Source organism: Podarcis pityusensis, assembly GCF_964106645.2.
Source record: "Podarcis pityusensis genome assembly, chromosome: 8".
NCBI classification, from domain to species: Eukaryota; Metazoa; Chordata; class Lepidosauria; order Squamata; family Lacertidae; genus Podarcis; species Podarcis pityusensis.
The window spans coordinates 11,555,160-11,570,017 of NC_138033.1; the positions used below are offsets into that span (position 1 = coordinate 11,555,160).

The window sequence follows — 14,858 nt, forward strand, 5'->3', positions numbered from 1 at the left end:
TGGTCCAACCCAGAGAACGCAATCATCAGGTGAAGTGGCGAGGGATAAGGAAGTGGCAGAGTTCCACTCACACTTCTCTGAATTCAGGTTGCTCCTTGTTAGCCTACTCTTTCTCTTCAAATAAGGTGGCAGTACTATGCATGCTGAATCCACTGAATCTATTCTTGTGATGCATAGGATCTGGCTGCTCCTGGGATAAGCCCTGCTGGAACAGACCAATGGCCCACGTAGCCCAATATTCTGGTCTCACTGTGGCCCAGCAGATGACTTTGAGAAGCCCACAAGCAGGGCTTGAGCACAACAGCATTCTCCCCTCCCGCCATTTCCAGCAACTGGCGTTCAGAAGCATTCTGCCTTTGAGGACAGAGATGGATTGTAGCATTGCAGTATAGAAGACGTTGATAGTCTTATCCTCCATAAATTTGTCCAGTCCTCTTTTAAACTATCCAAGTTGGTGGCCATCACTACCTCTTGTTGGAGCGAGTGCCATAGCTCATCTATGAGCTGCACCGAATCTTCCAATATTCAGCCTCGGTGGGTGCCTCTGAGTTTTAGTGTTATGAGAGAAGGAGAAATTATGCACACATTAGTGGGGACATTATAAAGGAGTATAAATTATGCATAATTTTATACACTTTTATAGTAGGCTTGCCCTATTTCAAAAAGTAAAAACCAGGACGCCCCGAGAGTTGTAGAGCTTTTTTTAGGAAGACCCCCAAGGACTGATTTTTCAATAGACCTGCCTAACATCTAGGACAAAGCAATGGCCTTTGGAAATTCCCCCCGGGCGTCGATTCTGCCTTTGAAATCCCAGTAATATTCAGGAAAATCTGAATGTATGGCAGCCTTGCTTTATAGTGTTTCCACTTGCTTACCTTTTTATTGTTTATATATATATATATTAAATATATTAAATATATTGTTTATATAATATATATATATATATATATATATATATATATATATATATATTAAAGATTCTTGGTTTCCAAAACTATGTGCAATGTCTCTTTTTCAAGCTGTGTTTTCTACAGATCAGTTGCATTTGTTGTGAGGCATTAGTGTTACATTAGGAAGAGGGGAATGGTGAGTGGGGTGGGGCCAGGTGTTACTTGACTTTTTTCTAAACTACAAAGACTCAAACGTAATATTTTCTCATAGGGACCTTTGATCATGTTGTGTTTTCTTACATTGCTTCACATTTGCCATTTTGCTGTCCAGCTGGGAGAAATTGTTTTGAAGCTTCTCAAAATCCCTGCTTCTTTTAGCAACCTCCAGCAGCATAGAACACCGGTCCTAAAATATCTGCATTGGCTCCCAGTACACTTCCAAGCATAATTCAGAGTGTTGGTGCTGACCTTTAAAGCCCTAAACGGCTTCCGCCCTGTATACCTGAAGGAGCGTCTCCACCTCCATCGTCCAGCCCGGACACTGAGGTCCAGATCCAAGCGCCTTCTGGCAGTTCCCTCACTGTGGGAAGTGAGGTTTCAGGGAACAGGCAGAGGGCCTTCTCGGTAGTGGCGCCCACCCTATGGAACACCCTCCCAGCAGATGTCAAAAAGATAAATAGTTATGTGACTTTTAAAAGACATCTGTATGCAGCCCTGTTCAGGGAAGTTTTTAGGGTCTGATGCTATATTGTGTTAGTCTTCCCCCAGTCTAACACAGAGCATCTGGTTGTGAACTAGAAGTTTGGTGGTTCAAAGATTGTGGGAAGTATTCCTGCCTTGCAGGGGGTTGGACTAGATGAACCTTGGTGTCCCCTCCAACTCCACAATTCTATGATTCTTTGATTCTATGGCTCCTCATCACCACCACCACCTTGGAAATTGAGCCATGTCTCTTCTGCAGGCTTTCGTCACAAACAGAGGTGTGTAATGCTTCAAGCCTTGAAGCAGAAGAAACAACCCGAATTACAGTTACTGAGGGCTGATTCATGAGCTGGGAGTCAACGAATTATACAACTCAAGCCCGTTGTGTGCAGCGCAATCATCCTGCTTCTCCTAATCACCCCCGCTTCCAAGGCTGCGAGAGTTGATCTGCTCAAAGGACAAGGGCAGTTTCCCTGAAAGGGAAAAGCGAAACTAGAAGTAGACATTTCTCATGATGAAAGAAGGAAGATTCCAGGCAAGGAAACCCCCAGGAAACACCCATCCCACCACCATAAAAAAGCCAGGGGGGAGTTCAGTGAAAGGAGAAGAGGTGTGCCCGGTTCCAGCAAGAGAAGAGCCACAGCAACTTATTGCCTTTGGCAGAAGTTCTGTCCACAAGCAGTGAGACTCAGCAGCAACCCAGATCATCAGCCGCTGCTCCCAGTAAATTAACTCTGTAAGTACCATTTTCCTTCCTTCTGTCCCTCCTGTTGGCTTGAGAGAGACAAGCATAAGCTTCGGAGGCCAGACTTCTCAGAGCAGGGAAGGGACTGCTTGGATGAGTGCAAGGATGCTGGCCAGCTAGTAATAATAATAATAATTTATTATTTATACCCCGCCCATCTGGCTGAGTTTCCCTGGGCGGCTAGGGATGGAAGCATCGAACAATTTCAGCTCTCTCAGCTTCTTGTTCTTCCAGTCTTAAATTTGATTCTTTCCATTTCTGCAGCAATCTGCAATCCCCCTAAAATGTGCCACCTGAGGCAGCTGCCTCACTCTGCCTAATGGAAGGACCACTGCTGCTTTTGTCTGCGGTCTGCTTGCTTGCTTTAGTGGTTGTGTCGTTCTTGCTGTTACAATATATTAGGTTTTCATTGTCATTGTACACACATACATACTCTGGGATCTGCTTGGATGTTTCCGACCTTTTTTAAAATAATAATAAAAAATTAGTTCCCCAGATCTTACAGAAAAGAGTCTGAAGAAGCCACAGGCAGGCTTTATTAAGAATTCTCCTAATTTTCCCTTACTCATGCCTCAGCTGATGACAGCCAGTTCATTGCTTGTCCCTGAGCTTGCCTTGCTCAGTAGGCAGAGAATACAGAGTAGAGAGAATTCAAACAAGGGAGGTTGGGATGGAACGGAGTTATCCTGGAAAAGGGCACAAGTGGCTGGCTGGCACTATAGAGCACACTGCACAGCGTTTTGTTGCAGTTTTCACTTGTGGGACTAGAGATTTCTCTGGAAGTTGATCTTCAAGCAATTAAGCAGTGGATCCAGACTTAGTTAGACATAGACAGACCCATCAGATCAATGGGACAATCTCATTGCCTGCAATGGATCTGCACATCATACAGAGAAAACACATTTTCCCCCCTTAAGAATCCTGGGAGCTGTGGTTTATCCCTCACAGATCTACAATTCCCAGGATTCTTGGGGGGGGGTTGCTTTACATATATGGGGTGTGCTCAGCCCAAATGTGAACCCAACCCTTACACTATGCTCAGATTCATCAGCAGTGCGTGTTTGGGCTACAACAAAGAGGCAAAGTTTCCAGATGCTTGGAATGTGTTTCCAGATGTGGAACAACAAAGAGGCAAAGTTTCCAGATGTGGCTTGGAGCATAGAACCAAGTAAAGGGGAGGTGACCTTGGGCATAGTCCTGTTTGGTGCTGTGCCCTATAACTGATCAGGAACACTGACCACAGTGCTATCAAATCCATTAACCTGGGGTCCTTTCCAACTCTAAGTTTCTATGAACTATGTAAACAGTTGCAGGGAAAGTCCAGCTCTTGATTTCAAAAGAAGAAATTATTTTAAAAACAATGGGGTTCTGGTAAAAAAAGAAAGGAGGAAGCTGAAAGAAGAGCATTTCCAGAAACAGCTTGAAAGCAAAGCAGACAGTGAGTTTCATAATGCTTTTCTGAACACCCTTTAGCAGTGCAGAAATAACGTGGCCAGGCTATCCGTTTGTGCATCAAACTTGGATGTCTGCAAAAGGGGTGCCTATGTTTGAGAAGGTACACCTGCATATGCCCTCCACACAATTTAATATCTGTACTTTCTAGGGTCCTGATACCACAGAGCACCTGAAACCTTTGTCGATGTGCAGGACTGTTCTAAAAAGGGATAAAACATGATAGCGTTGATTCATAGAGGGTCGACATGGACCTTAAAAAAGGAAATAGTTAGTGCCATCAATACAGGCCCTTAGTAGCCAGAATAGCAGTGAAATAGGCCATCTACTCTTAGGAAAGCTGAGCAGCTATTCTTCTGAGTTAAAAAAAGCCAGATTTTCTGAACATTTTCCTTTACTTTTTCTCCCAGGAGGTTCTTTGTCCTGATCCATCCCTCTCATGGGCTCTCCACGGCCTCCGTCAGTGAACATGGAAGAGCCAATGTGCCTGATTGAGAACAACCCCAATGAACAGCTGCGGGTCAACCAGGAAGCCCTGAAGATCTTGCAGAGCATCCAGCAGCCTGTGGTGGTGGTGGCCATCGTAGGACTGTACCGCACTGGCAAATCCTACCTCATGAACAAATTGGCAGGAAAGAAGAAAGGTGAGTCTGCAGGAAGAATCTGCTCTGTGTTCCTGAGTAGAGACTGGGGTGCTGAATGGGAACATTCACACCACGCCAGAGTTCCCTGAGAAGAGGGATTGACTGGAGGGGAATAAGGAGGCCTCCTCTCAGCTCCCTTAACAAACTACAGGTCCCAGTTTTCTTTGGGGAAAGCCATGACTGGCATCATAGCAGTTCAAGCATAGAGTGTGAATGTGGTCGATGAGAAGGGGGCAGTTATAGTATGAAGTCCCTTAATAATGGGTTGTACCAAACTAAGTGCTCAGAGTTATGGATGGATTGATGGATCTCTCTCTTTCAGTTCTCGCAATTTCTCATCTCTCCAGTCTAAAATTCAGTTCCCTATATTTCTGCAGCAATTAGCAAATAAGTAAATAAAATAAAATCCCCATCAGCTTTTCTCCTAATAAAAGGTTTTCAAGGGTCTCGGAAGCCAAACGTTTCAGTTTTTGAACGCCGAAAACTCAGAAGTAAATGCTTCTGTTTTTGAACGTGCCTCAGAAGTTGAACTTCTGAGGCGGCTTCCTGTTTGAGTTTTCCATACGTTTTGAGGCTTCCATATTGAGTTTTTGCTTTTCGAACATTTCGGAACGTTTCCGGTCTTCCGGAATTGATTACGTTCAGAAACCGAGGAACCACTGTAAAGACCTTTTTGTATGCAATTTTGCCCAACATTTTTGGAAAGCTGTTATTTTCACTAAAATATGCATTGCCATGCACAATTTACCCTAATGTATGGATTTTTGTGCACATTGCTCTGCTGGACAGCTACGTTTCAAAATCTGGAGAAGTGTGGATTTCAGAGGATGGCTGGGTTTTCAGTAAACACATTGTTTTGTAAAGCATGGATATGGTTGGCTTGCCTTTGCAAGCGAACTTAACTGAACTTTCCCCCCATCCTCATTCAGAACAGACACAGTGAAATTCATGAGGTTAGTCATGCCCAGTAACTTCATTGGGTCCACTTTGAGTTGGGCTAGCAGTGCATACACATCATATCCCTGTCTCAAGTGCATGTGCAAAACTGTTCTAAAAAGGCTAAAATAGAGCTGATTTGTAGAGGGTCAATGTGGACCTTAAAAAAGGAAATAGCAAGAGGCCAGAACAGTAGTACAACAGGCCATCTGCTCTTCAGCTACTTGCTGGCTACAGGTTTTTGGTCTGCGTTCCCTGCAAATGGAAATACTTCATTCACGCCTTCTGATCTTTTGAACCTGTTCCATCCTCCCTTCTGTGCTGGAGCAGTCATCCAACCCACTTTATGGGCAATTAAGTGGCTGACAAGAGCCCCAAGGTTCCTTTTACAACCAGGCTATTGCTGCAGTTTGTAGTTATGGTGCTTCTTTGCATGTGCAGGGGATATAACAACAAGAACAACTAATTTATTACTTATACCCCACTTATCTGGCCAGGCCTCCCCAGCCACTCTGGGCAGCTCCCAAAAGAATATTAAAAACACGATAAAACATCAAACATTAAAAACTTCCCTAAACAGGGCTGCCTTCTGAGGTCTTCTAAAAGTCAGTTGTTTATTTCCTTGACATCTAATGGGAGGGCGTTCCACAGGGCGGGTGCCACTACCGAGAAGGCCCTCTGCCTGGTTCCCTGTAACCTTACTTCCTGCAGGGAGGGAACCGCCAGAAGGCCCTCAAAGTTGGACCTCAGTGTCTGGGCTGAACAATTGGGGTAGAGACACTCTTTCAGGTATACTGGGCTATTCCTTTCATGCTGGCTTGGAAAAGAACATAAGTATTTGGCCAAGCCGCTAGAAGATAAGATGTTCACCCACCTGGTGCCATGCAGATGTTTTTGACTACAACTCTGGATTAGGCTGATGGAAGTTGTGGTCCAAAGCATCTTCACCGAGTTGGTGATGGATGCTCCATAGGTGCCTACTTGTTTGCAAAGGGTGGAAGCCCTTCATTTTAAGAATTGGAGTGAGTACTATTGAGAGTTGAAGAACAACACCTCCACCCACAACAAACACACAGGTGATCCCCTAATATCTGATCTCCTTCCCCTTTGTACCCTACAGGCTTCTCTCTGGGTGCCACCATACAAGCAGAGACCATGGGCATCTGGATGTGGTGCCTTCCTCACCCTGAAAATCCTGACCACACCTTGGTGCTTTTGGACACGGAAGGACTGGGTGATGTGGAGAAGGTAGGCTGGAGGACAGAGCTGGAGCCAGTGTGGTGCAGTGGTTAGGGTGTTGGGCTGAGACTTGGGAGGCCAGGGTTTGAATCCCCACTCAGCCACAAAGCTTGCTGGGTGGCCTTGGGCCAGTCACTGCCTTTCAGCCTAATCTACCTCACAGGGTTGTTGTGGGTGTAGTGGTTAAGAGCGGTAGTCTCATAATCTGGGGAACCGGGTTCGTGCCTCCGCTCCTCCACATGCAGCTGCTGGGTGACCTTGGGCCAGTCACACTTCTTTGAAGTCTCTCAGCCCCACTCACCTCACAGAGTGTTTGTTGTGGGGGAGGAAGGGAAAGGAGATTGTTAGCCGCTTTGAGACTCCTGAAGGGGAGTGAAAGGCGGGATATCAAATCCAAACTCTTCTTCTTCTTCTTCTTCTGGGGAGAAATGTGTCACACTTAATGAGATCCCCGTGACATCCTAGGTCCCAGGTTTTGGCCTTGAAATCTCAGGCTCCTGAGCTGGCAGTCCTAAGAGCTGGCTAATCTGGAACACTCCCAAAGCTTTTGGATGTGGAGTGGCTGGGCGATGTTCAAACATCTGGAAGTAGGGAGTTGATGCCTTGAAGAGTTTTCTTTTTTAAAATGATAATAATTTTTAAATTCATTTTTAGCTTTAACGATTAGCATCACAAATAAATCATATACATATAGGATTCTCTGAATTCCTGGACTTCCCTCCACCTCTCCACGGTTTCCATAGTTATTCTTTTCCAACTGCATCAAATAATGTTCTCCGTATTTTCTTTAACCTCAATTCTCACCATAGTTCTCATTACACTGCAAGTGGTTTTTTTTCATCCCTGCCAATGCTTTTAATTGTTTACAGTGATATTTTAAGTAACTTATAAATTTTCTCCATACTTTATCAAATTTATTATCCTCTTGAACTCTGACCTTCCCAGTCATTTTTGCCATCATTTTTGTCAGCCATTCTTCTCTTGTAGGTACTTTGTCTTCCTTCCATCTTTGGGATAATAACATCCACGCAGCTGTCGTAGCATACATAAACAGTCTTTTCTGCTCCTTTGGTATATCCGGACCTAGGATTCCTAATAAAAAAGCTTCTGTTTTTCCCCACAAAAGTTATTTTAAACATTTTTTTCAACTCATTATAAGTCATTTGCCTAGGATGGTTTTCTATGCAGTCCTTACATACAACAGGAAAACTAGACTAAGAGCAGCCCCAGAGCTCCTGAAAGTCACCACAGTCTGAGGCAGTGGGAACAGAAAATACCCACCAAAGCAGTATCTCTAACTCTAGTGAATGCAACAACTCTAGGTTGCTGATATCAGGAAGGCACCATCATTGTACTCTTTCCTGCAAGAAATGTAAACTTTTTTTTAGGTAAACCTAGCATAGATGTTGATATGCTTTTAATCTCTCTTACTGTAGATTTCTTAAAATTAAAAAATTGCATTGCCGGGAGTTGGACTATATGACTCCTGGGGTACCCTCCAACTCTACAACTCTACAATTCTGTGATTCTATGTTTTCCATTGTTTTTAGCTTTTTAAATTGATGTCGTTTACAAATTTATTGCAAACCTCTTACAGGCTTTGCCGCAATCGAGCGGTCTATAAATGGCGTCAGATGCAAATAAATAAAACAGGTGCAAGCCCAGTGTACAAAGGTTTTCTGCTAATTACTCCTATCCCTCCCTACAGAGCAACATTGAGAACGATGCGTGGATCTTTGCCTTGTCCATTCTGCTTAGCAGCACCTTGGTCTACAACAGCATGGGTATCATTGACCAGTTTGCCTTGGAAAAACTGCAGTATCCTTCCGTGCAAACTCCATTTCACCTCCAGCTCCCTGATTTGCAGCCAGAGTAGATGGGGCAGGGACTTTGGTTTGCATGGTATCTCCATGAACATTATGGGATCTCCCCCATGCACTTCTTTGCAGGATACTAGATGGAGCTCGCAAGCCTGCAGTGCCACCGTTCTCTCTGGACTCTTGTGTTTGTTAGGAAAACATGCTTTAAGAAACAGATAAAGGTTCCTGGAAGCTTTAAAGATGGTTCCAGAATTTTCTTTAGTGTGTAGGAGTGGCACTCTAGGCTTGATTGGTGTCAGCTGGAGGTGCAAATAAATAATAATAATAATAAATTTTATTTATACCCCGCACTCCCCAATAAAGGGAGGAAGCTGCAGGCTGCAACTTCCGCACGAGGAAAGTACACACACACACACACACACACACACACACACACAGTCAGCACACATGCTGACCACAAGGTTGGAAGTAAGACTATGCGCTGCTGATACTATGAGTTTTTGCTGTGTCAGGATTGTTAATTACTGGACTGAGATTATACCGTGCTGGAGAGATAAGGAAGGAATGTAAATAGCTTGTGTATAATAGTAACAGAAATGCTTGTGCAATCAGTCAAGCAACAAAGAAGCTCTTGACTGTGAATTTGAGTATGACTCCTGTTCTTGTCCTCTGTCTCCGGGGAAAACTCTGCTACAAACAGTAAGAAGTGGTTTTACCGAGGTGCCACCACACAAGCAGAAAAGCACAGCAGAAGTGTGTGGGTGGTAGCCTCTAATAGTGTTATCTAAGTTATTTAACTGAGAGATTATTGCCCCAGGAGGGGACAAGAGTCATCTCCATACATTCCTTAGTGTAATCCCAGGTATGTGACAGAGCTGACTAAGCGAATCAAGGTAAAAGCTACAGCCACAAAGACCTCTGAGGATGGAGAGGAGGAAAACAGTGACGACTTTCTCAGGTTCTTCCCAGCCTTCGTTTGGGCTGTGCGTGATTTCACGCTGCAGCTGAAGCTGAACGGATGCCCCATCTCTTCCGACGAATATCTGGAGAACGCCTTGAGGAGGAAGAAAGGTACGGGAAATAGGGCTGATGGGATCCCACCCAGGCCTTGCGTCAGCAATCTGAGGCTGTGACAAGGACTGACTCTATCGGGGCGGGGAACCTTTATCCTTCAAGGGGCTGCATTCCCTTCTGAGCAACCTTACGGGGGCCACAGGGCAGAGGAAGGTGGAGCAACAGCTGTAGAACTGACCTTAGTACAGCAGGTCAGCATATTCCTCACCCAGGCAAGCAAAAAGCCTTATCAGAGTTCAGGGACACAGTTCAGCCAGGCAAAAACTCTCAAGGAGGCTGCAAGGCAAAGCCATTGAGGTCTGTAGCCTGAAGAGAAGGGGTGTGGACTGGGGAGAGTCCTGAGGACTACCCAGAGAGACCTGCAGGGCTGTTTTTGGCCCACAGGCCTGAGATTCCCCATCCCTGAACGACATTCTTGTTAGCTTTTTATAACATCCATGTCAGTGGGAAGTCCAAATTCTATAGACAATGATGAAAAATGGGAGAGAATCTTTCTGTGAAATGGGGCCTTTGAACATAAGAATCCCAAAAAAGCCCTGCTGGCAGGCAAGAACTGTGTACGGTCCCCAATTCTGTCATTTTACTCCACAATTTTCTGGGTTAAAGGGGTTGCAAACAGATGTTTGTTTCTGGAAGCAATTAACATGGAAATGAGTGCTAAACCTCTTGTATATTCTGCTAGATTTCTGGAGGTAATCATAATCATAATAATTAGTATTAGTATTATTTCCCCAGCCACTCTGGGCAGCTCCAAACAGAATATTAAAAACACAATAAAACATCAAACATTAAAAACTTCCCTAAGGGCTGCCTTCAGGTGTCTTCTAAAAGTCAGACAGTTGTTTATTTCCTTGACATCTGGTGGGTGGGCGTTCCACAGGGCGGATGCCACTACCGAGAAGGCCCTCTGCCTGGTTCTCTGTAAGCTCATATCTCGCAGTGAGGGAACCGCCAGAAGACACTCGGCGCTGGACCTCAGCGTCTGGGCAGAACGATGGGGGTGGAGACACTCCTTCAGGTGTGCTGGGCCAAGGCCATTTAGGGCTTTAAAGGTCAGCGAAAACACTGAATCGTGCTCGGAAACATACTGGGAGCCAATGTAGGTCTTTCAGGACCAGTGTTATATGGTCTCGGCAACCACTCCCAGTCAACAGTCTGGGTGTCGCATTCTGGATTAGTTGTAGTTTCCGGGTCACCTTCAAAGGTAGCCCCACATAGAGCACATTGAGGTGGCTTTTACATTGTATGAAAGCTCAAATATAATGCGGATACATGAGGGAAACAGAATGAACTGCTGATGTGGTCTTTCAGGACTACATCACTTAGGATTGCATATGGGGGACTGTTTACTTGAAAGCACATCCTTGACAGAATCTGCTGGCAAAATGAACAGGAAAACAGGATGAGCTAGAATTTTCCTCCCTGGTTCGTCAGCTTTCTGCAGGTGGGAGGATTTTGGCATAGGGGTGTTTTCACCAAAGCCATTACAAATGCGCATTCCAAAATGCTGTTGACATGAAGGATTGCACCGCTTGGCCAGCTGAATTTGATCTGAGGCAGGCATGACATCTAGAGCAAAGATGGAATGCCGCAGCCCAGAAAGACTGATGGCTTTGAACTTTCTTGCAATTCTCCCTCTCCAGGACAACCCGAGAAGCTAGATCTTGCCAAGAAATGCATCCGCCAATACTTCCCCAGTCGCAAGTGCTTTGTCTTTGACCGCCCGGCCGGAAGCCGAGACTTATCGGAACTGGACGACCTGTCTGAAAAGATGCTAAGCCCCAACTTTGTGGTGCAAGCGCACCGCTTCCGCCAGCACATATATGAAAGTGCTCAGCCCAAAATGATCGAAGGAGGACACCTGGTGACCGGGATATGTGAGTAGAAGGGAAGGGACCAGAAAAAATGGATGTGTTAGCAAAGTCACTTAAGTAACACAGACGGAGTCCAGAGGGAGAAAAGGAATCGTTGTAACACTTCACAGGAGAGAGGGGAAAGTCCCATTTCACAAGTAGAAATCGCTGACAGATACCCACAACTTAATATAATTGATATAGGAATACAGCATGTCTCACCATAGAAACGCAAGTAGCTAGCTAAAATAAATAAACTGGCTTTCTTCCCTCCCTTTGCAGTGCTGGGGCACCTGGTGGTGACCTACGTGGATACAATCTCCAGTGGCTCCATACCCTGCATAGAGAACGCGGTGGTAGCCTTGGCGCAGATTGAGAACACAGCTGCTGTGCATGATGCCATTACATACTATGAAGCAGAGATAGAGAAACACTTGGAGCTGCCCACTGAGACTATTGAGGAGCTGCTGAAAGTGCACGCCCAATACGAGAAGGAGGCCATTAAAGTGTTCTTGGCTCGGGCCTTCAAGGATGATGATCATGACTATCAGAAAGAACTTGGGGTATGAGGATTAACTCACCGGTGGGCATGAGATAAGGGGCTCTCCATATCTGATATGGGGAAAACTAGAAGGATTTTGTGTTGGATGGAAAGTTGGCTACTCAGAAATGGGAGGTTCCTTTCTATGGGGCAATGTATTCATTCCTGTCCTAGTTCAGAGACTGAGTAGCCAAGATGTCAAGGGATGAGATCCGGCTCCTTAGCAAGGTTGTGTTGTTGGCCATTGATTGGATGCCATTGGAGCTAGTTGAGTTGAGCTAAAAGGCCCCCAGGAACATGGAACAACTGGCAACCACTTGGTTTTGTTGGGACGAAAAAGTGACCCTGTTCCCAAGGGAGGTGTTTAGAATGAGGAACTCACTGTGGGAGGACCAGTTTGAGGAAAGGACAGAGGGTAGTAGGTGGGCCACCTTTTTCAGGCAAAGTAGACTTGCAGCAGGTCCTGTTATTTGAGGCCTTATCCACACACCATTTGCCCTGCTCTTTCTGAGCCTCCCCACTTAAGCAAGTGGCCGTTCCTATATGGGGAAAACTGAAGAGGATTTGTTGTTGGAAGGAAAGTTTGAGACTCAAAACTGTTTCTTTCCTTTTCCACAGAGGGTAGCAGGTTGATGCTTGCCCTGGTTCAGGGAATGACTGGCCAGGATGTCGAGGAATGAGACCTGGATTCTTGGCATGTGTCATGAATACACCAGCTCCCAGGGAAGAAGTGCAGACAGAGGGAGAGGGGAGACAGGAAGAGAGAGGTCTGCAAAACAAAGCTGAGGGAAGATCAAGTTACAGGGACACAGGACAGGAGCAGAGAGGAGAGCGGGAAAATTCACAGAAGTTCTGAGTCCTGAAATGAGGAAGGGGATAGAGTTGACCCCATTAGCCCTCACTCTCTCCTAATCATAGGACTCCAGAATCGCCTTCCTCACAAGAAGAGGGTAGGCTGCTTTTGGTTTCGAAGGAAGAAAAACCCCTAGTGGGAACATCACCAATGATGGACGGCAGGCAGATGTTGCCGCTCTGTGAACCTTGCCCACGGTTTCCAAGACTCCCTGACAGCATGGTTGTGTTGGCCATAGATTGGGTTTGGTTGGAGCCTGTTGAGTTGAGTTGCCCCCAGGAAGGCAGGGCATCCAGCAGCTGCTTGGTTGTGCAGGGACAAGAAGTTCAAGAAGTTGATCCTGTTCCCAGAGAGGTGTTTTGAGTAAGCAACTAATTGTGGGAGTACCATTTTTTGGAGTGGAACAGAGGTTTGTGGACCAGCTGTTCTCTTCTTCAGGCCAAGTGGAATAGCAGCAGTCTTGTTATCCAAGTCCGCTAGTCCTTCTATTCATTTCTTCCTCCCTCTTAGTTGGCAAATGGGAAGCCAACCAATGACAACGAGATTTGGTTCTGGAGTTTCCAGTTGTTGATCTGTAGCTAAAGCCACTTCTTCTCACATCAAGGGCACCTTGGTCACCCCCCTGGGTCTCCAAATGTGCTTTTTGCACTCGCCCACCTGGTTTTATACACAAGTGGATGAGAAGGTTGAATTAGGGGCCCTCCAGCCTCTTACTCCGAATAGGTTAATCTTACATTGCATGTTTGGGTTACATCCTGCTTACATTTGTTGACTTTGCTGGGAGGGTTGGCCCAATGAAATTTTGTGCTTTCCTGCAGACTTTCCGTTTGACACAATGAAGCTTTTGACTCTGGTGATCCCATTGTTTTCCTTTTCCTTTGGCCTTCTGCCTGGGAAAAGAGTGAACCGTGCCAACAGATTTGTCCTTGTTTTTAGGATGCTTAGAGTTTCCAGACTCTCTGGAATGGGGAATATAGGACCATCCTCTATTGCTGAATGTCTGTTCCTATCTGACGCTATCTGCTTCTTGCCCAACCCCAGGAGCGGCTGCAATCCAAACTTTCCGAGTTGTGTTCTCGCAATGAGCAGGCATCGTTGGATCGTTGCCAGGCGGTGCTCCTGGAGCTATTCCAGGACCTGGAAGAGAATTTCGGCAAGGGGACCTACTCTGTGGCTGGTGGTTACCTGAAGTTCCTGGATCACCAGAAGGAAAAATTGGAACAGTATCACCTGCTGCCTGGGAAAGGGATCATGGTGAGTCAGACTCAATGGGAGAGCAATGGGGGGGGGGGAGGATGGCAAGGGCCAGAAGGATACCCCTGAGAAAAATAACTCCCCCTTTAGCAACCTCAGAATGTTATTATTAGTTATATAATGCCAGATGTGTACACAGGGCTGTATCCAACAAAGTGATAATGTAAGACCCTATTCGAGCAAGGATTATCGCTGGCACAATGTGGCTCAATCACCCCCATCTCCTTTCCCTGCACCCCCCCTAAATCTAGGGGTCCCTCTGACCCTTCGAAGTAAATTTGGGGAGAGTGTGGGGTGTTTGTGTGTGGGCGGAGTTGAATAGAAACAAACAAACAAACTACTTCACTCTCTCTCAGGCTTCCAAGGCCCTGGAAGAATTCCTGAAATCCAAAGAGGCAGCAGCACAGTCCATTCTGCAGGCTGACCGGACCCTCACAGAAAAAGAGAAGGAGCTTGAAGGTGAATCTGTTCAGGGACAGCTTGTTACGACTCGCAGACACATAGGCTGCTTCCACACTGGCCATTTAATGTGGAATCGCCACTTTTTGCTCACACCCTTTTTGTGAGATCTCTGCAGGTGGTCGCGAAGAAAACATCCCCCTCTCATGCCTTTGTGGTTTACCTTCAGCTGTTTTCTGTCCCGCCCGCCCCACGCAAAAAAGATAAGAAAATCTACATTTTTAAAGTTCAGAGGAAGAGCTGTGTCATTTCCTATCCCCATTTAATGAATGTGGGGTGCCCCTGCAGGGCAGATTCAAGAAATCTCGTCTGGAGTCCTCCCAGTAGATGGTGACAGGAGGTAGACTAGAATAAATCCGCAGCTTCTTTCGGAAATAATAAAAAAAAAAACCAGCA

At 45.8% G+C, this 14,858-nt stretch overlaps 2 protein-coding genes across 2 annotated transcripts in view; one reads left to right on the top strand and one right to left on the bottom strand.

The window, feature by feature from the left end:
* Positions 1-14,858, bottom strand: part of DMRTC2 (DMRT like family C2) — a 50,422-nt gene that overhangs the window by 30,284 nt on the left and 5,280 nt on the right. The gene's annotated exons all lie outside the window — the stretch shown is intronic.
* LOC308483157 (uncharacterized protein) overlaps positions 2,010-14,858 on the top strand; it is a 39,358-nt gene continuing 26,509 nt past the window's right edge. Inside the window, exons 1-9 of the mRNA XM_081016741.1 lie at positions 2,010-2,328; positions 4,200-4,433; positions 6,490-6,617; positions 8,317-8,426; positions 9,291-9,499; positions 11,146-11,379; positions 11,638-11,918; positions 13,791-14,003; positions 14,360-14,462. Coding sequence (XP_080872867.1) covers positions 4,229-4,433; positions 6,490-6,617; positions 8,317-8,426; positions 9,291-9,499; positions 11,146-11,379; positions 11,638-11,918; positions 13,791-14,003; positions 14,360-14,462 — 1,483 coding nt within the window. The 5' untranslated portion in view covers positions 2,010-2,328; positions 4,200-4,228. The remainder of the gene's footprint in view (positions 2,329-4,199; positions 4,434-6,489; positions 6,618-8,316; positions 8,427-9,290; positions 9,500-11,145; positions 11,380-11,637; positions 11,919-13,790; positions 14,004-14,359; positions 14,463-14,858) is intronic.